The sequence below is a fragment of the Monomorium pharaonis genome, chromosome 5 (assembly GCF_013373865.1).
Source record: "Monomorium pharaonis isolate MP-MQ-018 chromosome 5, ASM1337386v2, whole genome shotgun sequence".
Taxonomy (NCBI): Eukaryota; Metazoa; Arthropoda; class Insecta; order Hymenoptera; family Formicidae; genus Monomorium; species Monomorium pharaonis.
In genome coordinates, this window is record NC_050471.1 from 24,468,094 (window position 1) to 24,495,337 (window position 27,244).

Below are 27,244 nucleotides of genomic sequence, written 5' to 3' on the forward strand. Positions count from 1 at the left end.
TAATTACTTAATTACATATGTATTTAGATAAAAGTGTTTTGAAACAAAGAAAAACAAATACGTAATAATCTTTAAAAAAAAATATATAAAACGTACATTACATTTTTATATAATAACTTTTCAGATTTTTCTATAATTTGCAAAAGTTTTTAACATTAATCGTTTAATGTTATATATACTGATACGCGTGATAATAAATATATAATAAATATATAAAATATCTTTATAAGATCTACGTATTTTATTTTATTTTTTAAAAGTACTTAAATATATATATTTAATTTTTAAAATTCTATTTTATATAATAAGATTTTAAAAATTAAATTTGTATTTAATAGATTACTTTTTAAAAAGCAAGTTTTAAAAGCCTTAACATCCAAACAGCCCAGACTTTCTAAAGATGTTTCTTTAGATGTTCACAAAATACTCTCAAAAATGTACGGATGTCTCTAGAATGTTTAATAAATATTTTTTGTATAACAAATGTTGTCTGGGTAGATTATAATTTAAATAGAAATATTACCAGTTATAACTGAATAAAATTCACTTAACAAAATTAAGTGGATTTTATTTAGCTCAGATAACTGGTAATATTTTAATTAAAATTGCAATATTTTAATAAAGGTCAGTTGCTAATAAATAAAAACGCATCTTGGTCATGCAATTTATTAAAATCATCATAACAGTACTCAATTAACCGCTCAATAAATGGCACGGTAATTAAAACATCAAAACGACAGAAAAAGTAGATGTTGACATTATCGCTATTTTCTTAATAAGCGACAAATAAATTATATTTTGCGAGAATATGAAAAAGATAGACAGGTAGACAAGCGTGTGTGTAGTATATAATAAGTAACGTTTAAACAATTATCTTAAGAATGTCAGGAAGTTGTGGGCACCCGGAAAGGAAAGCTCAAACTCGATCAGGAAAAATATCAAATTGTGCCACACGTATTATCGATATCGTTACGCCAAACAAAATGGCGAAAAGTAATGGGCCATTCACGCAAGGAAAAACACTTGTTACATATAACTAATTAGACACAAAAATTCCATGAAATAAATAAATAACATTTATAAATTAAATAAAGAACAAGCATTATTTATTTATGTTTTTAAAGTTTGATTGTTGAATTGCATTAATTTTATCAAAGAAAAACATGTCGTTGATATTATTATTTTTAATATGTTAAAATATAATTATTATTAAGATCTAAAAATAAGTAGATAGATTTTTTCAAGTGACTTTAAATGTTCAATTGCTTTTACATAAATTTAGACTATACAAGTAAAAGTTACATATGTACATTGTGATATCCAGTAGTTTTTTGTGATTTGGATCGACGAGCACGGACTACTTTCACTTTGACGACGCTTTCCTGCAGTGCCTCGATCGCCTTGGATTTAGCCTTTTTCTTACGTCTCAACAAGTCTCCACCTTCCCACGATTCCTCTCTCCTACTAGAAGATTCACTTCAAGGAGATATTTATCAATGCTATTCAATGCAAACGTTTAAGGATCTGGGTGTCAAGATAAATCCCGAAAGGAATCCAAGGCCGGAAGACCAATTCGCGTAAAAGCAACAATCGTTCGTTATTTAATGACATACCATTGCTCTTGCAACGTTTCATTGTGCAATGGCAAAGTGATCTACCGAACTAAACAATCTAAAACGTAATTTTAGAACGTATAATTAGATCTTTACTTCATCTATTTAGTATGTACAATAAAATTTTAGAAGATACATTATGACGAGAGAAAGAAAGTAAATCGACAATAATAAAAGCTTAATGACGCATTTACACTAACAAGTTGTTGTCTTGGCAAGCTGGTCCTTTACTTGGCCAATTGCATGCGCCTGCGTTTGAATCAAACGTTAAATGAATCGGACAATTAAAAATATGAAGCGTGAATTTCTTCTTCCACTGGTCCCAGTGGCAAGCGTAGAATTTATTACAGAGGCTGGGATGTCTGAAAAGACCTGGCCTGGCGCAATCAGTGACACCATTAATTATCTGATCAGGATCATCGTCATTATCATTGTCATTATATTGATCATATTGATCTTTTTCTTGTTCTTCTTCTTCTTCTTCCTTTTCCTCTTCTTCTTCATATTCCAATTTCTTGCCCATTCGACGACCCGTACGAAACTCGTTACTTCTTGCAGATGTTCTGGTATCTGCTACAGGTAAATAGGAAGATGATGGCAGATTGCTCGTTGTTATGGGTGCACTAATTTTAAAGGGTTGCGCTGGAAGATTCCCAGCATTGGTAGAATAGTCCTCTTGAGAAGAACCAAGATCAACGTAGATCTCAGAAGAGTCGTAATTTGCCAAGTCCACTTTGCCCTTGGAAGAATCAATTAGGTTCTTTTCTGGACCGCGAAGATTGGCGAAGGGATCGGCTTTGCATGTACACTCTGCTCCAAGTTTACCCAAAAGAAGTGGATGAAGATCGCTCCACTTGACAATGACTTTGCCTTTGTTTTCGGGCGATTTTGTGGTAACTTCGTATGAAAATGTTGAAGGGCGAACGCCGGATGGCGTTGTAATAGCAAAGCCACTGCCAGTTTTCGCGGAGAAAGATGAGGTTGAACCAAATCTTGTAGTGTCGTATGTGGTTGGCGTATGCTTGATGGTGCCTCTGTCATAGTTTGTAATTAAATTGTTAATTTTATCTCTTGAAATATCCAGATTTGTCGGAGACCCACTGCTTGTTCCCAGAGAAGACGGAGTAGTTGAAAATCCTTGACCAGAATAATAAACATTGGAGGGTCTGTATGTGGTAGGTGTTTGAAATGAGGAAGGACCTCCGTATGTGACGGAGACTGAAGGTTTCTTATATGTTACTCCGAGTTGTGGTTGTCCGGTTACTGTAAATTTGTCATATTTTGTGGTAGATGCAATTATACTAGCTTCAGTTGACTTTGCCGGGAGGTATTCCGATGAAACGCTATGGCCTGTCTGGCCACTCAAATCAGTTTGTTGGAAAGGTACTCCTAAACCGATATTAGAAGCAGTTACTGATGCAGTCTGTGAACTGCCCGTTCGGTCATAAGTTAATACAGATACTGGAATAGCCGTTGAAGTAATTACCGTCTTGTAACCAGTGTCGATCACAGGTCTAACGGTCGACACCGGAATCTTACTCGATTCGAAAAGACTTGCTTTGTAAATCTCTGGATGTTCAGTAGTGTAAATTACGGGCCTGATTGTTGACGTTGGTAAGCGGCTAAAGAACGGCTTCGATGCCGGAACATTATTGTCGATTGGCACAATCGGCGTTGAGGAGAACGTAGCGCCGCTAGTTCCAAATTGAACAGCTGGCTTGGGATACAAGTAACCAGAAGAAGTTGATTGTATAGTAAAACGATTACCTGGTAAGGCTGTCGAAGAGTAGCCGGACAAACCGTCAGGAGATGTTTTGGTATACCCAGCGACATTCCCCTCGAATGCCTTTTCGCCGATATTATCGGGATTATAAGCAGGTCGACGATCACTCGTGCTTACTGAGTAGCTACCACCACCTCCGAGAATAGCGGTGGTTATACCTGTTCTAGTTGGACCGGTTTTTGTGAATCCACTTGGTGTAAAAATGGGCGATTTACTTGAAGAATATCTTGGAGTAGTTAAACCTTCAAAAGTAGAACCATGAATACCATCTCCAGGGCTTTCTACTCTAATTCCAGAAAAGTCTGGAAGAATGGCGTTGGTTGGTCTGTAGTCAGGAATGTCATTGTCTCTATACTTGCTAGTGTCGTAACTGGCGTTGAATGTAAGCGTACCACGTTCTTCATCAGTTCTGTAACCGTGAGGAGCTGTAGGTATTAGGCCTTCGCTTGAAGTGCTACTCGAATAGATAGTGGAACCTCTTGTAAAGGCACCGTCAATGCTAGGATAAGTTGACCCATACGATTTATGAGGCAAACTCGATTGAATGGAACCACCTATAGCTACTCCAGGGGCAATTTGTCCGGAGATAGTACCTGGAGTAGAATCACCTTTCAAGAGGACACCAGCTGTCGAAGGACCGCTTACTGAAATTGCAGGACTCGGTGTTCCGTATATTAAAGTTCCTGGACGAACTGATCCAATGTCTATATTTTTCACTCCGTCGCTGATTCCATATCCCGAGATTCCGGGAGAAGTAGTGATATAACCAGGTTGAACTTCTCCGGCTAGAACATTACCCTGGTTAATAACGGGAACTGATACCGTCCCAGGAGTATTCCCATGACTAAATACGGTCCCCGAAAAGGAGTCACTGGTAGTAATACTTCCGCCTACGCTACCTCCAGTTTGAATTGCACCAGTAATGTCTTTTTGAATATCGTAACCAGTAGGAATTTCATTTCCGACAATACTAATGTTTAACTTAGGTCTTGTGAAATCAGTTTTTCCGTAACTACCTAAACCAAATTCACTCGTTCTAGTTGTTCCAACTCCTGTTGTTCCAGTCGAAGGATAAAACGAAGGTTCGTGTTGAATGACTACAGGGATCGTGTATCCTTCTTCGTTGTTGTATCTGTAGCCTGTCGAAGAAACATCTGTTGTTCCCGGAGTAGAGCTCACATGGTCGGAGACTGCAGAAATTCCGGATTTTGAAGGGCCGCCAATAAAATCCGTTCCTGGAAAACGACCTGAACTCGTTGTACTATACGCACTTGATCCTGTTCCAGAAGTAACTGACAGGTTAATTTTATTTTTAGTAGATCCACCGCTGAACCCGCCTGTTTTGGAATATTCTGTGCCAGTCGATTCTCCATATACTTTTGCAGTTGATCCTGTATATTCTCCATTAGTCGAACCTGTGATTCCAACTTTGCCAATAGCACTGGGATAAGATACAGTTACAAATGACGGGCCAGTTTCGCCAAATGGTGGCTGGCGTCCAGTTGCTCCTGAATATACATCTGTAGAACCCAAGTAACCATAGTCATTCAGCGTGCTGGAGCTTGAATATACATTTGTTGATCCAACATATTTAGGACTAGTAGAATCTATGTAAACATCACTAGATGATTTAGGTAATTCTGTAGATCCAAAGTAACTTCCCGGTCTTCTCGAATAACTTGCATCCGTTATCGGATTAGTAACGCCTCCTATATAGCTTCCCGCTACCGAATTAGGATAGCCTGAGCTAGGTCGTTCTGAATAAGTTGCACCTTGCTTTGTCGAATGGCTTCCACTAGCTGTTTCGGAATATTCTCTCGCTGTAGATCCGGAGAAGCCTGCAGTAACTCCTCCCAATGGTCTCGTATTTGCAAATCCTGCATCAAATCCACCAGATATGGAATATCCAGTGTCGTCTTGGCTAGTATAACCAATACCGCCAATGTTGCCTCTCGGTGTAGAATATCCCGTACCACCTCCTCCCACGATGATTGGTTTAGACCGAATTGAATCAATCTGAATATCGCTGTATGTCGGAACAGAAGGTATCGCTCCTCCATAAACGGTACCTTTAGAATAATCGGCTGGACTAGATAAGCCTACATGTCCCGAGACAGTTCCAACACCGGAAGTTGAAATATCAGGATATGTTCCAATATTTCCTGCGGTAGATCCAAAATAACTTGTTCCGTGGATATCGTGAATACTGGTTATTCTAGAATAATCTACATTGGAATAATCTGTTCTATCCGTGACGGAGTATTCCGGTAAATTGCCAGTAACATAGCCACCAACTCCAACTCCAGTAGAAGCTCCCCCGTAACCTCCATAGTTGTATTCCGTTCTGGTATAGCCTGATCCAGATTGCGAGCATGCTGGAACCAACCAAGGCCACTCGCACACTAATTTCTTCTCGTCAAATACCAAGCCGTACGGACAGCGAAACTCGAAGGCCATTAATTCCGATTCACCTATCAATAAAATTAATACAAAATTTAATTTTATGTGCATGTAACAAATTTGAATAAAATATACTGTGTGAATTATTGCAACAATAAAGATTACTTATGGGAGCATAATATGATGTGTTTTGTAATTATAATGCTTTCTTCAACAATTTTGAATAATACATAAGGTCTATGTATGAAAGTATGAATAATTCATTATGCATGAATTGTAGCACCTAAGTCCATGCAAGCGAAGAACCAACGGCAGTTTTGCGGATCTGCGTAATAGCCGGATTGAGTACATTCGAATCTTCTCGGGGCGACAGGCGCAATCTCGCTGCTGCCGGGACATGGAGAGCCCTCGGGCAATGAGCCTGGCCAAACACAAACCTCCGTGCGCTCATCAAACGACAGTCCGGCCGGACAATCGAATTCGAAAACTGAATAGTCTTCTACCGCTTGATTGAATTTCACGCAGCGATAGAATCTGTAAATAAACATTATTTATTATATATCTAACTTTATTTCTATTGTGATCTTTCTGATCACAACAGAATTAAATTAACTTAATTAATCATTATCGCCGTTAGCGGTATATGTAACTACCTATTGCAACTCTTTGGGTGGACGAAATAGCCTTGTCGTCTACAAACAAACTCTGTTTGTGTGCTTTCGCGTACAGCTCTGATATGCCCCTGTGAATCTACTTTACGAACAACACGGAAGCTGGACGTTTTAGCATGATTTGGATACGAAAATTGCATTTGCTGAAATTTCAATTAAATTATCATATACAAAAAAATTCTTGTTCCAAGAATATTTTGAATTTCAAAATGTAAATTAAATTTTTTAAATACTGAACATATTGAAATAAGATACAATTTCCTTACAAAAAAAAATTTATATATTTTATGAAAAATATATTCTTATTTAATAGTAATTTTCGTGAGACAAAAGAAGAAAATATGTATAGAAAATATAATATCTTCAAACTAAAAATTAGAATTTTTTATACTATTATTATCACAATGATCATATTGTGCTTTTTAGATGATTATTATAATATTAAAATAAATATTAATAGTATGGCTAAAATTTAAGATTATTACATTGAAAAAAAATTATATTTGTGTTATAAAACAATAATTGTTAAATAAAATATATTGGTTTTATCATACATACATGCAGCTCATCTTCCAATGCATTGAGCACTGCTTGTCTTGATTTTCTCCTAAATTCTGTAAAGGAACGGTAAATTTCTTGCACAAGCGGTTCTTCGCACTCAGTTTCCATATCGTTCTCTATATTTCGCACCGCTAATCCTGCCAGGTCTCGCAACAACGCATATTTTCCCTGAAATCAATTTTGTTGTATAGATTAAAATATTGATTGCTTTGATAAAAGGTAAACAAATATTGAAAGACGTTCTACTTTAAGCATGTTAAAACGTAATAAGTGTTTCAAAATGTGTTTTATTGTATGAATTGGTTGTAAGTGCAATGTCTTGTCACATATGTCTGAAAAGTGCTATTACAAGTAAAGAAAAATAGGCAGTGCAACTTAAAACCTTGCATTTTTAGTTACACTTAAAACGTTTTAAAATTATAATCATTTTGACATAACTTTTTTTAAATTAGAATTTACTTAAAAATTATTGAAAATATTTAAAAATTATTACTAGTTATCTTTATTTTTAGTTATCATGTAATATATTTTAATAAATTTACATATAATTTTTGAAATACAAAATGTTCTAAGAAAGAAAAAATTTTCTTTCTAAAAAAATGGTATTTGCGATGTTTTGCTTTGGTACATTTTATTTAATAAAACAATGGCATTGCAACTGATTTTGAAATCCGGATTAAAATATTAGCGGTTTGATAAAAGTTGAATAAATGTTAAAGGACGTTTTATAACTAAGAAATTTATTTCCAACATTTACTTAACTTTTACCAAAACGGCAACAGCAAAACGTAAGAGTCGACATTGTGCAAACGTATTTTATTGTATGAATAGGTTGTAAGAGCGCTGTACTTTATCACGTACTAATATCAAGCGTGAAAATGCTGCTGCAAGCAAAGAAAAACGAGTGATGCAAACATTGCACAGCATTTTTGCTGTGCTTATAATGTTTATACATTTTTAAATTATTTTAACTTAATTTTTTTTTATTAGAACTTAATTAAAAATTATTGTAGAAATTGATTGCTATATTCAATTACTACGATAATTTTTATAGAATTTTAAAGCAATAGTTTTTCAAAAAAAAATTTTTCTCTCTTTCCTAAAAATTTTAATACCGCCACTTGCAACATTTTAATTTAGAACGTCTTATTTAATCTCAAACAATGGCGCCGCCGTTGTTTTAATTTTTTATCAGTACTAATACATTGCAATTTCGAAAAATAAAATAGTGCCGCTATGTCAGTATTGACTTTCCTCTATTAAGAATGCGTAACTAGAAAATTCGCGTACACACCTTTATTCCGACCGAAATCTTATCTTCAAAAGCGATCCACGTTTTGTTTTGAAACGCGTACGGCGCTGTGAGATCTTCATCTCGTTCCACGGTCCATTCCCCAGTGTTTATGGCTTCACAGAGCTACGATAAAGATCGGTTAGTTTTAAGGATAGACTTGCGCTCTCTTCAGCGGACTCGCATATACTTCTTTGCAGCTAAGCTGCTGAACTCGCAAGCAAGTTCAGCTCGAGGAAACACGTCGCACCTGTTTACGATCGATCGGCACAGGTTCCTTCTCCGTGGTCTCTGATCTTGGGGCGTTCTCGTCCTCGTTCTTCAAAGTGAATTTGTACGCACTGGCCGGCAAGGTCATCAAGATCTTCTGCTTGGGTGCTCCTAATCCACTTATCAAGTCTACCAAGCTGTCTGTGTTTAACATGTCGAAAAGTCCCATCAAACGCGAGGGGTGAAAGGTGACAAAGACTCCGTCTTCGTCCGTCATATAATCCGTGGGCAACGTAAACAGATCGATGTACCTAATAGAAAGAAAGAAAGAATAGACCCGTAGGATAGAAATGATAGAAATTTGTTGAATCTCTCGTCTATGAGCTGGTAACAATATGTCACGTGAAATCGACGAGATAAATTCTTACTTAATTAGTTCCTTGATATCGAAATGTTTGGCTAAATCCTCGGATCTATTAGGCAAAGCTATGAAAAGTCTCTTGTCATAAGATTTTCGGATCATTTCGTCTTTCAGGCTCTTGATAAAGTTATAAAGGCGCTCCTTTGAACCCGCCGTCACGTTCATCTCCACGCCGTCCACCTTGAAACGAGAGAAAAGCTTCCTACTATCAACTTGTCAACTTTCGATTTAACATTTGCATTCGCATACTTTTGTTTTATGAGTTTATGCCGACTAGCATTTCTTTAGCAACCTATTTAATTATTCACGATTAGTTATAACATTGAATATATATATTCAACTACTTATTATGTAATTATTCAATTCTCAAGTCAGGTTGTCTTTCTTGAAGAGAGAAGATAAGATCTCATTTCAAGATGACAATAGAAAATACCATACCTCTTTCATAACAGCAACAATCCGAGCGATAGCTTCCTGTCGTACCATGGCGGAATTTCTAAGCGTCATCACAGGGTCGTGTATAGAAATTACAAACTGAAGGGACGGATGCATCTCTTTCAAAGACTTCCGCAAGTCAGAAATGTCTACAACACCATTTGATTAATTGATAATCCGTTTTAGAATAAGTCTAGTTCATAGTTAAGTTCGTCAAAAATTTCGTAGTTATATTATGTCTACCTATGTTAATTATATTTATGTCTTATATTAAATATTTATATACGGAAAAGAGAATTTTCTCTTGGAATTAACCCTAAAAATTCTGGTTGTAAGCATAAATTTTGAAGTATTTTAGTATAATTTTAATAAAGAATACGTAAAATACTTTGCCAATTTTGATCCACCGTATTTTATTTTTTAACTTTTTAAAACATTAAGCAGCTCAAAAACTAGAAAAACACTTTTACTTGTCATTTTAATGGCAAAAATTAATCTATATTATTTATCGTCTTTTAATAAAATTTATTAAATTTTATTAAAACTCAAAGTATTTTATTGTAATTTTAATAAAATTTAGTAGAGAAAGTCATCAATATTGGTTTCTTAAAATGGCATCCTCTATTTCCCGAAATTAAACGTTGCAACTTAATTAAACTCAATATTAATATTGATAAAATAAAAAATCTATTTATATAAATAATTAAACATGTGAAAACTCAAAGTTCATACATTTATGATCTTTTTTTTTTACAAATTGTAGTAAAAACAAATTCTTTAAAAGAATAAAATAATTGATTATTTTAAGTTGCATAGTTTAAGCAACTTTAAGCGTATTATAGAAAATATTGTTTTATTTTATGATTTGTAGCTTCTTAAAATTGTTTGTTTATATCTTTTTCTCTTTCATATTTCTCTTTCATAATGCGGTATGAAACAAAGTCCTTGTGGAGCGTAAACCGTTGCATTTTCCATTACTGGATACAGATCATAGGTATACAATTCGTTCTTTTTATAACATAATTTTATGTTAAATAAACAATTTATTTCTAAATTAAATTGTTTATTTTTATTTTTTACTCCTTAAATTAATTTTACTTTTAAAATATTTAATTGTGATATCCATCATTTTAACTTTATTGTTTAATACACAGAAATAGATTTTAGTACTTACAAGTTTATTTTCAATTTTTTCCTCACTACAGAATTTAATTTTTCTGCCATGTCTTGTCAAGAGGCACAGTAGTGCCTTTCAGACGTTTATGTTTAATTATATTGCGAAAACATTAACAGTATTATGAAAATTGCTACACTATCTAATAAAACTTTTTCTAATTTACATTTATATCTTTAATATTTTATAATTTTAGTCTAAGAAATATTATGTAAAAATAAAATGCTACGCCAGTATTCTTTCCTTTAATTTGTATAATTTGTAAAGTGATCTTTTTCTATAATTAAATAAATTTGACTATAATTTTATTAAATACATATTTTATGTAATTTTTTAAAATTTCGTTAAAATTATAATAAATATTATTAAATTTACTCAAATTATAATAAAATTCTTTGAGTCTACATTGTGTCTCACGATTATCATGATTTTGAGGGTAAATGCTAACAAGAAATTCTCCCTGTGTATAACGCTTCAAAACTGATCTTGTCACTTCCATTGCAAATCTTGTTGAACTCGCCCGTTCGCATTTCTAATAACGACGTGTAATTGCAAAACGGTTCGAAACGGCCTGGTTACAGTGCCTCCCCTGTTGTGAAGATATTGCGCTTACCGGAAATCGAGACGTTCCGCACGTCATGATTTTGATGCACCAAAGTGGTACAGCTACACACGGAGCCGGCCAGAAGCTGCGCGTCCAAGGTGGAAGTATAACAGAGAATTTCTCTGAAAGGCGACGTTTTCCTCTTCGGGCATTCTGCAACAGATTTAAATATGCATTCGACTTCGCTTGTTGCGCTAAGAAGTGCGGCTCGATCGGTGCGTGCAAGAGAAGCGGAAGTTTCAGCGGTTGACATCATCGACCGGTCACAGTGCGTTATTGTAATTGCGGCGACTATGGCCGACTATATCTTTTGCATAGTCACGCGAGTGTCGCTGTCCACTCTCTAAAAAAAGAAAGAAGCGCGCGGAGGATGATCCGCGAAAGATTAAGAAGCGGATTGCGTACATATATATATATATATATGCGCCTTGTTAATAATCAATCGGTCCCGGATACATTGAGATAATAACTATGTGCAATTATCGCGCGTATATATGATTGAGCGTAACGCGTTGCGTACAGATTGCGTGATACTCTCGCGCGTTCTTCGTATTAAATGTAAACACTTTATTTTCTCACATATAAATATTACAAATGTCATTTGCGCCACGTGCGACTCGCGCTCGCTGAAAAATGTTTAATCAGGTGGGTAAGAGCGAAGAGTGTTTCTCATTGAAGAGACGGATGCAAGAGGACATTTATTTGAAAGCAAGAGGGCATCGTGCGTTTCGCGTTTTACGTTCGTTGCGCGCGATTAATCTCGACAAATTAAGGAGCGCGCGCTCCATTTTATTACACGATCAGTTTGCGTTAATAGAATCACGTTGGGCTCGAAGGTGCAAGGGACAAAATTTCCGAGTCCCCGACATGCGATTTCCGGTTGTCAAAGCGTCATAGTGAGAATTTCGAAAATGCGCGCGAACGTACACGCACGATCGCCGATATAAATGGCATCGTCCTTGCGAAGATGATCGCTTCAGTTGCATATTGGGTAATTCAACCTTAAAGGACGTGGCGTATCCGATACGCGTGTGTAATGCAATCGACCGAAGATCGTTTTTCGCGTCGTATTCGTTCACATTTTGTCGATTGTGTTGTTTAATCTTCTAAATGTATTTTTCAATTTTTACCTTGACTGTAGAAGCTGCAATGTAATCAAGAATCTATTTATATCACAGGTGTGTACGTTCTTTAAAATTGTATAGAATTACATTATTAAAGTAGGACGTTGTGACGTTTATTGATTCATCTAAAGATTTATTAAAAAATGCATATAAAATTTAAATTTACTTCCAATAATATAAAAATTATTATGTACACACGTTTCTATTCTACTATTCTATTCGAAATTATAATACATAAGAAACAAGATGTTTTATTTCTTATTTGTTCTAAAGATTTTATTGCTAATTTTTATTGCATATACAATTTCATAAAATTATTTATTTATTATTTATATTTACATTTTTCTAATTAGGTTTAGTTTGATAGAAATATCGAGATATAAATATTTGTTTTAAAAAAAGCTTTCTATAAGATTAGAATTATAAAAAATCTTAAACAATTTAAAATTATAAATATATTTTTTTAACTTTATGTAATTTAAATAAACCAATAAATTAATTAGTTTATTGCATTTTCAACTTTACTATAAATTCATTAATAAATGTTTTTTATTTAAAAATTAATGATATTTTAAATGTACAAATATTATAAATAGTTAAAATGCAACCATGTATTATTATTTGCATCTCTTAATGGAAAATATTTTATTTATATTTAGATAATCTATAGATATAAATAATATTGTACATCAGTCTAGATATATTATATATAAAATAAAAATCAAACAGACGCAAAAGAATAAAACTTTAAATAATATATAAAGTATAAGAGCTAAGATCTTTGTGTAAAAATTTTTTAATGTATTTTTTTATTTATTAGATAATGATAAATATGTACAGTTTAACAAAGATTGGTGTTGGGAGGCTAATCGCTATCACTCGTAAATACAATCAATAAATAAACTAGAATCTGATAATTTACGTGGTGTTGTATTAAATCAATTATATATTAGTTGCTTTATTTTTTAATACAAATTAACAAAAAATGTATTAAAATGTTACAAAAATATTGACCATAAATATTATCGAGATGACAGAAACAAGAGGAAGAATGCCGAATGGTTGAGAGAACAATTAAAATAATACATTTATATCAAACACACAGAAAGAAAACTTTTTAATGCTCCAGGATATATTAAAGCACAAAAATTATTTCAATTTTTGAAAAATGATTTGAGATAAAAAGATCATCTTCGAGAGTCACACTTACTTGCCGTTCCAAACGCTATGAGCGCAAACGACACTAGGAGAACACCGCGACCCCACATTGCGTATTTTTCCACAGGAAAACCCCCGATCAGGAACACCGGAATCGCGATAGATCACAGCCGGCTCGACGTTGAGGACGCAGAAGATCACACTCGAACTGTTGAACGTCGCATCGGGTATTCCGTATGAGTTACCTGAGTTTCTTCTCTTTTGCACCCCCTATACTCAGTCTCGCCTCCGTCCAAGTGGTGGATCCTTCGAGTACGAGCGCGCGTTTTACACTGAAGTTTCTGGAGGACGCGTGCTCTCTCTTAGTGAACCCTGCCGATCTCGACCGGATGGCAGCGAGGGGACCAAAGACCGAAGGGGAAGGCACCGAGAGTACGGGAGGTGAGGTGAAAAAAGAGGGAGAGAGGCCGGAGGCCATCGGGATCGATAGATCGCCGCCGGATCGCGGGTGGGATATACGCGGACTGTCCCAGATCGGGACACTTTCCGCGTTACACGCGTAACGATGCACGTCGCGGAATAAGGTAACGCGCGCTCGCGAGCGCAAAGCGTCTTTCTTCTCTTTCCTTTGTAGGGTAGATTAAGCGGCTAACTATTAGAAATCGCGGATCGCGAACGGTCTGCGGCAATTAACCGCTCAATTCGTCGTAACAAGTCGTCGTCGAGGTATCGTGGGAGTTACGCTCTAACGACAAGATTGACTCGCGGGAATTCGTTACAAAACCGAATACTTTAAATTGACCGCCCCACGGCTTGGCGCGTACTCGCGCGGGTGTCACGGTGGCGTCGCGATAAACCGAGCGTCGGTGAATCGCGCCTGGCGATTATCAGGAACGTGCATCATGGATGGTCGTTCGAATTGAACTACCATCCGTGCATAATTCAACTCCATTCTTCCGATGCAACATGATGCAGACTCGTCCAATCGCTCGACATCCGCGTTGCTGCGTTAGCACTGATGTATGCTAATCGATGATAAATCCCTCTTAAATCTAGACGATTGCATCACTGAATCATCGCCGTAATACAAAAACATGTGTAAACTTGAACTTTTATTTTCACACCAGTATCTGATCTCTCTTTAAAGAAAAAACGGCATATGGGTAAAATCTAATACTTCAGGGTCACAGAAATCTTTTTGTAATTTGCTCTATTTTAAGGAGCCATATCGGTCTCAGAAAAGTAAATAAACAAAAATTTTTCAACAATTTTGTTTTTAAACAAGACAAAGAGGAATCTTTTTAAAACTTTTTAGCTGTATTTTTATATTATTTAATTACAACAAAAATTTTTTTTTAAATTAATTTATGCAATTTATTATATAAATATATTTTCTCAAAAAAAGTACTGAAAATTGCTGCCGGTTGAATAAATCGTCTAAAAAAAAAATCAAAACATTATTAATATGTGAGTAAATGGCTACAGTATGAACTAAAACAGGGAATTTTTATCGAAAAATTACAAAATAATGAAAATGGCATTTTTCCAAAAAAGCCTTTTTTGTTTAAAAAATATTAAAAACTCAAACAATTATTAACCAATCATTATGATTTCAGTTTATGCTATAGCCATTTACCCATGTAACACGATCTACGTTACATGAATAAATAAGTAAACATATAAAATAATTTATCACTAGTGAAATAATATATTCACTATTGTTAAAATTTGTAACTTGCAAAAGAAAATCACGTAAATTTTATTTTTAATTTTAAAGAATTTATTTTTAGTAGGTTTTATATAGAAAAAAAGCCATAAATATATAAATTATGGATTTTTATTTTTTAAAATTATTTAAGCAAATTATGATTTACCAGTATTTATAAAGTGCAATATTTAATTTCGAGAAATAGAGAATGCTACTTAGCTTATATCACTTACTGATAATTAGTATATTAACAACCATTTTCTATTTTAATTATGTACCCGAATTAGACAACATTGCATAAAATTATATAATTGTACAAAGTATTATACATAATTATATATACATATATTTAAATAATTTTATGTAAATAAATAATTGTATTTTAAATAATTATAAAGAGTATACAAAAAATATAATTATAAATAGTATACAAAAAATTTTTACTAAATTATGAACCGCTTTTGGCAGTCAAATTGCAAATTATATACTTCTACTTCTACAAATATTTAATAGATGGTTTTAATAAACAGATAATATAGTCAGAGAAAGAGAGAGAGAGAGAGGGAGAGAGAGAAAGAGAGAGAGAGAGAGAGAGAGAGAGAGAGAGAGAGAGAGAGAGAGAGAGAGAGAGAGAGAAAGAGAAACTGATTACAAAGAAGCATTATTTTTAGATAACATCAAGATTTATTGTATATTTAAAAAATATATTTAAGATATTGTTAGAAAATATATGGAATTTATCTAATAAATATCTAAAAAGATTTTGTTGAAAGTATTTTTGTAGAATTTTTAAAACATACTTATAAGCATCTAAAAGATATTTTATCTTAAAATTTTTTCTTAAAAGATATTTTTAAAATATTTGTTGCATAAAATGTTTTAGATTTCTAAAAAGTATCTTTAAGACATCTTCAGATATTTGAATAATATCTCAAAAGAGTTGCATAATAGAGTTTTTAGATCACTAATTTCGAAATGCAAGACATGTCAACATATTTTGAAATCTAAAAGATATCTTTTCGTGTATGTTAGTTCTCTTATTGTTCCATTGTTTTTTGTTTTTAAAGAAACCGTCGTCTAACATTTCCGCATTATCGTCATTTGATCGTTTGAAACTTGCGATGAAAGAGATCAAATGTCAGTTGATTTTGAAATTGTACGATCTCTAAATTGAGATTTACAAGTCGGCAGAACGGTGTTCGAAAGGACCTGGCCGAATGAATCAACAATAAGCCTGATTTGCTGATATGCCGACTTGCAGCCATTTCTGCGTATTGCGTCATTTTTGTCAGAGAGTGAAGCAGTCACTATTACGATAAAGATAATAAATTACTTTAGTTTGGGGGAAGATAGAGAGAGAGAGAGAGAGAGAGAGAGAGAGAGAGAGAGAGAGAGAGAGAGAGAACATTGTAACACGCTTTTACTTTTAATACTTTTATTGTTATTTGTAATGCTATCTGTTGTTAGATTTACATTTTCTACACTTTATTTCTTTGATTCTAAATGTTTACCTTGACTCGTCTAATAAAAGAGAGAGATTTAGAATATCTTAAATCTTTTACTTTTGCAGTAAAAGGATTATATCTATAAAAGTCCTCTTGAAATTGCATGTCAAATAATGTGTTTGTCGCTCCATCGTTTATTATGGTTTCTGAAATTTTACTCGCAAAAAATCGTTCGTTTCTAATTGCGCATAACATTATTTATATTCAGACATTTGTATTAAGTAAAAATCGTAGAAATGTCTAAGTAGAAATGTCTACGTGTTAATAATTTTTATGCAACGGGAAATGGGAAACCTTTTTTGTAAATAAATCTTCAGAACGAGAAGTGAAGGACAAGACGTCTTATTTTTCATATAATTTAGAATTAAATAGAAGCTTAACGGTAAAGTCCGGATGTAAATGATTTACAACATTATCAATTAATGGGTTTATATAATCGGAAAAGCACAGCTGTCCTGACGTCTCACGCAATTGTTGTAAGAATCATCTATGACTAATTTATTCGTCGCAAATTATCATACGGATTGATTATTTCTCCTGAAAAATCTATTTTTAAGTATTGCAATAAAGAAAAACTTTTTGTGTGTGTGTGGAATTTGATAATTTTAAATTTGATACATTTTTAGATCACATTTTCTCTTATTTTTGTTTATTGGCAAACCTTGGTAAATTGCAGTAAAACTAAATGTATTTAAAATATAAAATTTATTTCGTAGTGATTATGATCTCCAATTATTTGACTGTTTCTAGCAGTACTAAGGAAAATAAGTAGTTAAAATTAAAAATAACAATAGAAGTATTTTTTTAAGGGTCTATAAACAATATTATTTTAAATGCCCAAGTATTTTGTCTAATGAAAAGAGTAAATAGCATGTAACATTTATATATATATTTATTTAAAATAAGATATTTATTTTACATTTTGAAATAGCATAAATGAGTTTTTCCTTTTTTTTGTTTATTTCCTATGTTTTATTCTCAAGAGTACAAAATAGAAGATAATAACAAAATGAAAAGAACAATTCATTCATGGATATATATGTATAATTTATTTTTTTTATCAAATAGCTAGCTGAGCTAGATAAGGCAATTTTCTTTAATTAAAATATATTTATAAAATTTTGTTACATCTATATCTTCATGAGACATATGTTATTTTAATATTTGCTATGTTGTTCTTTCTCAAGAAATAAGAAATCGTAAATATATAAATACTTAAGAATAGAAAAAATTTATTTATTAATGACATATTGTAATGTAAAATAAATATTATATTTCAATTAAATGTATTTATAAATATTAAATAGTATTCTGCTGTTTCTTTATACTTACTATATAAAATTTTAAATTGCAGTTTTTTTACATTAAAATACATCCTTTAAATAAATATTTCTATTAAATTTGTTTCAATCTATTCCCATCTTTGTAGCGTTTTGTAATGTATTGTATTTTATAGGCCAACGTTGTCCAAGATTTGTAATTCTAGACATTGATTTGAAGTGTGATTTATCTCCATTAAGAAAAAGGAAAGCAATAAATGTAAATGCCGATACATGTCAAGCCAATATCCAGAATTACAGATCTTAGACAGCGCGCTCAGACTGATCTGCGACTTACGATCGTTTCGCTTTGCTAGCGCAAAGAGCTGAGTCGGGCCTACCGTGATACACGTGGGAAACAATGAAGTGACAATAAGCGACGTGCAGTTAGGACGCTGCGGGCGATCTGGTACGGTTGCAATGGTTCATGCATTCTGCGGATCAACACGCGCGCGCGCGATGAGGGAAAGGTACCTATCTCGGAAAATTACAAGACGCTCGTTAAAAAAAAGGCAGCGGTCACTTGAAAAGGAGATACTTGCGTACTAGTAGGCGTGCGGAGGCCTTTTACAAAGTGCGAGACGATTTCAGGATATGACGCGTACGCGTTGTCCTTTGCGTTCGCGCAAGAGATCGGGCTACTCTTTTGCCGTCTAGTAAACGGCTGCATTTCGCCAAATCTGGCGCGGTGCGTCACGTCGACGTGTAATAAGGAAATCAGGGATACACGTAAAAGCAAGATGTAACTAGAGGTAATTAATAAAACATCACGCGCATTGTTTATTCCTGAATTGGAGGAAGACATGAATACATTGGCAAAAGAAGAAAAGAATTAGAAAAACTTCATACTTTGTCTGTGAAAAAATTTTCATGGTTTACAATATTTTTTTATAATTTTATATATTTTAAATTTATAAAGATTTATGGAAAATACCCCATATGTTTGTTATATTATCATTGTGTACATATAAATCATAAATTTTGTAATTATTATAAACTTTCTTCAAAAATTACAGAATAAGAAATATTTTAGAATTTACATATACAGCAATTATAGAAAAAATATAGACTTTCTTAGCATTTTTTGAAGTATTGCAATATGTATAAAAAATGTAAAAAATTTTCTAAAATTCTGACAAGTATGAAAAATTCTAAGAAATTTTTTATTAGAGTAGATCATCTTTTTATAATAAAAATTACCTAAAAACATTTCTCAGTGTTATGCTTTGTGACATATTTTGGATATCTTTTTCTTAATAGGAACAAACTTTAAGAAGTTATATAGAAATTATGAAAAACTTAGAAATTTATATAAAACTTCTAAAAAATTATATAAATAATAAAAAATATTATATTAACCAAGTACAATCATACATTTATTACACTTTTAAATATTTATAACAATAAAGTGAGATTTAGTAATGTAGTTTGCATTTATTCCTAGATATACCTACTTTAGTATATCTACTTTGGTACTCTACGCAACTGGAGGAAAGTCATGTTATAAAATTAGATTGGGGGGTGAAAAAGCAGCGCACCCGACGTTTAAATTATAAATAAATAATAATTACTTCTGCGTGAGAGGACAGAAACGACCGAGAACCATATTTCATGATGGCAATATATCTTTGCCTCCGTTTACGTAAGCGGTTTTATGGCGCTTTGGCGTAGCTCGCGGGTATACGTATACAACCGCGGGCGTGGTTCTATTGCCGCGACAAGTGACTGCTGTCGAGAGATATCGATCGATTTACAACTGTCGGCGGGAGCTGCGAAAACAGACCCGTGACTCTTACCGTCGCGTCGTCGTCGGGGGGATCGCCTCGTTGGGAAGCCACCTGTTGTGAAAACGCGTCTTATAATCGACAACGGTTTACATTTACACTATGTTCCATCTTTGCTTCACTTCGTTTCGCATAGACACGGATTCCTTTAGAATTCCGAGAAGAATTGTAGAAGCTCCTTGTACATAAATGGTACAAAAACGCGTACTCCTCCGTTCAGTATGATGATGCATTCCTCTTTCAGCATGAAAAGAATGTGTAAAATTTCAAGTTTCAAAGCATCACATCTATTTAGTTTGTTATTTGAAGGTGAATGTGATATAGAAAAGTTAAAAGAAAACGTCCATTATTTCTTTAAGATCTATATATCACATCTCAAAGCAGCATCAAAAATATATAAATTTCATACATTGTTCTATTTGCGTTTGATTCTTATGTAAAATTGCATCTTATAATATTTATTTGCAAATTTTATTTAAAAAAAAAGTATTACAAATTTAATAGAATTTTTACATATAAAATACTAATAAATTATTTGTACAAAAATATATTTGGATTTATTTACTTGTTTAAAAGTTATTTACTTAAAGCCACAGTATGACTTTTGCACTATGCGAGCCATTATAAACTACATTAATCGTAGTTTTGATCTTTGTAACTAGTTTTATAGCCAAAATTCGAATATTTATGAAAAAAATGTTTTATAGGCTGTTAATATAGGCAGAAAAACTTATATAACTTTAAAATGCAGTTTTGCAGTTTTTTAATTTTAATAACTTTTATCTGATATTGCATAGTCAAAATGTTTTTAAGCCTAGAAAATATTCTTTTTTGTCTTTATCTGATTTTCTTATTCATTCTAAATTTTAATACTCAAGAAAGAAAGAAATTGTAAGGAAAAGTCGCCAATACCATTCGTTTTTCGTTTATATTTCTTATACCTCTTATGTAAACAAGTGGTAAAAATTTTAGAAACATAAATGTATATTAAAGATATTTTCTATTACATAATATATAAGTGTTTTTATAATTTTAAATTTTGCAATAATTAAGTTTTTTATAAGATAAGCACAAGATAAACATCTGATAAAATAAGCTCCAAAATTGACCTATTAAATAGTAATGCTACATTTTTCTTTTCTGTTTCCCTAATATGAGTCATCAGTGCAAAATACTTAGAAGTTAACGTTTATGAGGATTCCTAGACAGATGCCTTTCACTTTGATGTCAAACATTTTTTGTATTTATACAAATACTTTATGCTGTTCCGCAAGACGCAACAAATGTATGTGCGACAATATACATAGATTAAGTTAGGTTTTTATATTATCTATTAATAGATAGATCTTATAATGCTGTGCCCTTTTATTTTATCTTATATGATTTTTATCTCTATCTTAATTTTTATCTCTATCATCTTCAAACTATCGACAGATGGGCCAGTTTAAGCTGCAGCCTAATTTTATAAAAAATTATGTGATTTAAAATTGCATTATAAAAAAATAAAAGAAAAAATAGAAATAAAACAATTTTAGGTAATAGACATAAAATAATCTAATACATTATTATATTATTATATTCATAATTATTTAAATTATGCAATTTGCAAAAGAAAATTGTGTAAATTATTGTTGCCTTTAAAGTTTTACGTATTGTAGAAGAAAATAGGTACTTCTTTAATTATTTAAGTAGGTTATGTTTTTATTGATATTAATAAAGTGCAGTGTTTAATTGAGAAATAAGAGGGTATTGCTTTAGAAGACTTACATCGACTTTCTTCAAAACAATCTCGATGCATCCCACGCAATGATTGCTAAGAGAGTTCGTTAATCAGCGGTGTCAAGTGTATTTTTAATGAGGAAAGAGATAGGTAAGAATAAAATAGGACTTATTTATAAAAAGCCGGTAGATTTCCTGGCGATGAATTTCTTCGACCTCGACTTTTTCCATCCGGAAGTCGTCAAGAGAGAAATTCCAAGCGTCACATATGATTTTTCTCCGCATTGCTGTTGTGGTAATCATAGACAATTTTGTGAATTTGACTGACCTTCTCTCGAGTGAGTACATGACAGTTACGCGAAACTATTTTTCATACATTAAATAAGCCTTATATGCTTTTGATTCTTATCGTCAAGATTGCGTTGATTATCTGAAGAAATCAAAATAAAAAGTCAGAAGCGGAAGGGAAAAAAAGGAACAAAAAAAAGAAGAGTGAGATAAAGACAGCGCAAATACTTGTAAGCAATACTTATCTTTACTAACAATTTAAACATTAAGATTAAATAAAATTTTGATTTAACTTGCAGATAATAGATAATAGAGAGATTACATCTGACCTGCCATGCATTTTTATAACTAATAAATGGACATTCTTATGCCACATTGGCATAATCGGGTGTTCGATAATATACCGCGCGGACAGTTATCACACCGTACATGATTACGAATCAGCTAAGCACGCGGTAGATTATCGCATATCAGGAGGATTCCTGTCACACGACGTCATTGAAGAAGCCCGGCAGAACCTTCGCGGCTCGCCCCCGGGGTCGTGCTACGCGCGGATTACGTGTCCCCGCGGATATACGCGTGCAAAACTGCAAAAGTAATAATAATCCACATAATTGACGGATCACGCGGGAGAGACGAGTGGCCCGTCGCGCTCTTTTTACGCAGCACACACATCCATACACGTCCGCTTTCTCCAGAATTACGTCACGCCGCCGGGGCACCTCGTTTCTTTCGTCCGATTACGGGACCAGACACGCCCGGTCCCGCTGCGATCGCGCGCGAATTCGCCGAAATTCTTTCCGTCTCCGGTCCAGGTACTCAAGTACTTAAATGGACTGAAATATTAAGGTCAGCTAGACCGCACATATATCTTACGCATTATATGTACTTTAGTATTTGAATGACAGAATTTGAGTACATAAGTACTCGAGTACCTGTGTATTTGAATATTCGAGTACTAAACACTTGGCACAAGAAATAATACTGTATCTTTAATATGGTTGAGAGATCTACGATATTTACGTATGTGAGTATTCGAGTACTTAGATTAAGTATTCGTGTACTTTGGTATTCAAATTCTGATATTGAAGTATCAAAGTGCATTGAAATACTAATATGCGATCTAAGCATGTTATATTAAAGATATAATAATAATCCTTTTTTAATAGAACGTATGTATCTATATAGTATGTTACAACGATATGCTAAAAATAGGATTGATAAATATTTCATACGTATACTAATGGGACATGAGTATTCCGCAAGTGTTAATGTTCCATTAGCATTGCAATATTTCTTAAGACGTACGTATGTTTCAAACAATCATTCGCAATCTCCTTTTGTGTCAAGTCTTGGTGCGCAAAACGCTCTGTCATAACAAGCTATGTTCGACAATTTGGCCTGTTTCTTTCGTGCGTCAATTTGATCTATAGTTTCGATTTTTCGACTGATTTCGAAGCGAAACTTCGTTTACGACGGCTTGAAAAAAAAACTGATCGCCGCACTTACTAATTTGTTTAGTATCAATTTCTAAATTAAAAAATATTGACAAATTTGAGGAGGAGCTACTTTTCCAAATGTTTTAAATTCTTTAACTATACATAAAAGTTTTTCTTTAAAAAAAAGTTTTGAAAAGAGTTTGAAAATAGGTCAAAGAGTGCAAAGTTTTTTTTCTTAGAAAATACGTAAACATTTATTTGTTGTTTATAGTAAAAAGCGTGAAGCATAAAAACAATGAATCCAACATAGGACATAACTTTAGAATTAACAACTATAAGTATCTAAAGGAAATGAGTATGTTAGATTGCTTAAAGGCGCACAGATTGCTTAAAGGCGGGGGTGTAACACACGTAGTGTAGCCTCAAGGCAAATTGGAGCGGACCATTACTTTCGCCACCATCGTTTGCGGTGCGTCGAATGGTCACTTGGGTAACGTTGCAACAACAGCAATATTGCTAAAAAAGTCGACGTAAAAATTGCATTAAATAAAAAATTAAGGTACCTGTACCCAATATAGTCATGTACCCAACTTGGCTCACCCTCCATTTTTAAATAGTTACACAATAAATTTCACGGATGACGCTAATATATCCCTCGGAAAGTCGATATAATGAATTTATGCTAGTTAACTGCTTAATATCTCTTTTCTATGGCTTGTAATCACACTTTATTCAAATTATTTTCTTCTAAATCCAAAATTTCAGAGGAAAGTTTTTGCTTTGTACAACTACCATGCAACAATTATAAATATCCGCAATTCATACTATTGTAGCTCTTTATTTATGCTTTTTAACACTATATTTACTTTACATTTTTATTAAAACATCTTGTTTATAATTAAAGAAAAAAAACTCTTTGTACTGTGAAATTATTATGGCCAGAAACACCACTAGAAGTACAACATATTTTATTAATATACAAAAGTTAAGATTCTATTTCTTTATTTAGTGTTTAATTTTTCATTAGTATTTCTTGTCTTTCTCTAGTTAGTTGGAGTTTTGCAATCTTTTTTTGTATGTTAACAAATGCTTAATTAAACATGTTAATTTTTTATTTTGCATTTTTAAAAAAATATTTACGAAAAAGAGGAAAATACATAGCTGGGTGTATGTGACACATTGAGTATATATGTAATCAACATGGCCTATATATTTAAGTGTTATCTTTTTTAAAATTCTTACTATACTTATATTTTTCTGTATTCATCAAAAAATTAAATCTCCAAAGCTTAGGGAGACATATTGGGTACAGGTACCTTATATTAATTCTTTAATAAAAAAGTTAATTTGCAAAAAGTTTACAAACAGTTTTGTTTTAACGTGTTGCATTTTCTTAATTTCTATAACATAATATAATATACTTTTATAATATTTTTTGTAGCATTACTTTGAATTCTAGTTTACATAAGTAACGATTATTCTAAAAACTAAAAAAAACAAAGTATTTTAAAAATTTATGGACATTTATAGACAGATATGGTGTTGGTTCAAAGAATACACAAATTTAAAAATTACACACACACATACACACAGTAAAAATTGTAATATTACAATGTGCGATTTAAAAGGGCTATTTTGAATTTTTCCAAAAGTATGTCACATTTAACAAAATTCTGCTAGTTACATTAATCTAATTAATCACTTCTTGATCTTAAGTTTGTTAAATCCACAAGGTCGCCTTCTTCGCTTTTGTAGACGACCTTCGGAAGATAACTCAGATGCGATAAATCACGTTTACATTTTTATAAGCATACAATGAACTCCATTTCATTAAAGGGTTAAGATATGTCAAGAGATAGAATCATCACACGTATCTCGGACCGCATGATTTAAAATTGGCAATCGACTTTAACAATTTCAACAATAAAAGAACAAACATTTTATTATAAAAGCACGGAAGTAAACAATCAAAACAAATAACATGATAAAATAACGGTTAACTTTTTTTTCATCAATTATCCTTTTATGGAAAAATTCCTTTTTAACTAGTTGAAGAACTTATAAGTGAAAGGAGAAGGAGATTCAATGATATGTAGTTCTAAACTGTGTATCTATATATATATATAGTGTATGTATAGGGTGATCCAGAGCTATCGCAGTTTCTTTTTTTTTTTTAATATTTTAATAGATTTGAAGTTGATTTTCTTCTTCAATAAAAATGCGTTAAGCTAAAATAACACAGCCTTTTTGTTTTTGGGTGAATGTAAGTAATAATTTTATATTTTTTATAAATTTTTTGGTGTTTTAAAGTTAGGGGTAAGTTTTTAGAGATATTTTAGGCCATTCCACCTGATTTTATTAAAATCCTGACGTGATATAGCAAAACTAAGGGAGGAAATGTGTTCAGCGACTCAAAAAACCTGGTCCGATATTAGTTTTATGCCTAAATTAAATGTGGTCCTGTGTAATCAAAACATTTTATTTATATTTGTAAGTAATTAAACCATTTATTTTTAAGTAAAATTTATTTTAGCAAATATTATATTTGAGATTCAGGTACAAAATATTTAATGTTACAAGAAAATTATTAAAAAATAACTAGTTAAAAATTAGAAAAGAAATGCGTAAATTAAAGAAAGTGCATTAGATCACCGTATATAACGCACATTTCTCAGTAGAAACCTTTTTCTCTCAGAAAAGGAGATACTTCCTGCTTCTTTTCTTTTTTTATTAGCTTAATTTTAAGATAAAGTTAATGTTCGTGTATCTCCAGATAAACTGCAAATTTTTTTCACACCAAGACACAATGACAGTGTAATATACAGTTTCACCTATACATTATCTGCAATCCAATTTGGCAGAGAAAGGAAAGAGAAAGAGAGAGAGAGAGAGAGAGAGAGAGAGAGAGAGAGAGAGAGAGAGAGAGAGAGCGAGATAGTACAATTTCAATTAGAATCCCGCTCACTCGAGTTTCTCTTCTGTAATGGCGATTGTTGTCAGTTTGTCGTTACGTATGTCATGAATAACATTATGTTCAATTCAGCGAACAATGTCGTCGACCTTCGTATGATTTACCTTGTGAGGGCATCTCACGTAAGACTTGACGACACTTCAATGGTCGATGAAAGCAAATTCCGTTTGGAGCATTCATTTCAATGTGTCGCTAATCGACAAACGCATCGTTAGTAAACGTGCTCAAATTCGGCGAGGTAGGTACGTGTCGAAACTTGCACTGGCCCACCTACAACTGATTAATCGTGTCAAGGACCCATCGCGCTCATAATTCTCTTTTCGCCTCATGTAATATTCTTTAACCCCGCAAAGGTTCCTGTTCAGATAACGGATTACTGTAATAATTTATTATTTAATATAGTATTCGTATATCTTAGATGTAATTTTAAATTATTTTGAAAAAAGTTGGTAATAATTGACAATTTAATATTTAATAAAAATAAACATTTAAAAAATGGAAAATTTATAAGCATTTGACTATAATAGCTTTGTCTCAGATAAATATTATTCTTGTAATATTGTTAACATTTTGCAAAAATAAAAGTAAATTTTTTAAATAAAATTTTTCTAATAACGTTAATTAACTTTCAATAATATTAAATAACAATAATTATAATGTAAATTAAAATTATTCTTTCTTCGAATTTAACTTAAATTAATATTTATAAAATGTTTTTTATTTAATCTTCTTACACAGGACAAACTTTTAATAGACATTTTAAAAACATATTTTAAGACATTATTCAAATAAAATGTGTTGTTGGAACTTATATTAAATCAAATAATTTTTTAAATATTATAATTATATAAAATTATTATTACATAAAAATTAAATTTAATTTAATAATTTTATATTAAATTTATAATTTAAATATTATATTATTTTAAACTTAACTTAAATAATATAATCTTTCTTTTCATAAAATCATAAAAATGAAAATCAAATTATAGTTTAATATAATAATCTATCTATATAAATAAAAATGTAAATGTTTGTTCCTCATCTAATTGTAAGATCTCCGTAA

At 32.3% G+C, this 27,244-nt stretch overlaps 1 protein-coding gene across 1 annotated transcript; it reads right to left on the reverse strand.

Moving 5' to 3' along the window:
* Positions 1-650: 650 nt before the first annotated feature.
* Positions 651-13,580, reverse strand: LOC105838987 (mucin-19). The gene is made up of 10 exons (XM_036286795.1): positions 13,498-13,580; positions 11,173-11,316; positions 9,389-9,534; positions 8,958-9,130; positions 8,570-8,840; positions 8,323-8,445; positions 7,026-7,196; positions 6,450-6,610; positions 6,080-6,330; positions 651-5,867 (listed from the first exon to the last, which is right to left on the reverse strand). Exons 1-10 carry the CDS (start codon positions 13,553-13,555, stop codon positions 1,804-1,806), a joined length of 5,562 nt encoding a protein of 1,853 aa, XP_036142688.1. The 5' UTR covers positions 13,556-13,580; the 3' UTR covers positions 651-1,803.
* Positions 13,581-27,244: the final 13,664 nt, after the last annotated feature.

Bases quoted from the DNA above. Each gene is read 5' to 3' on its own strand.
- LOC105838987 (XM_036286795.1), bottom strand. From the start codon at position 13,555: ATGTGGGGTCGCGGTGTTCTCCTAGTGTCGTTTGCGCTCATAGCGTTT. The intron at 7,197-8,322 runs GTGTGTACGCGA...AATTGATTTCAG, and splicing joins AGATTTCGGTCGGAATAAAG to GGAAAATATGCGTTGTTGCG. The intron at 6,611-7,025 runs GTATGTATGATA...TTGAAATTTCAG, and splicing joins CATTGGAAGATGAGCTGCAT to CAAATGCAATTTTCGTATCC.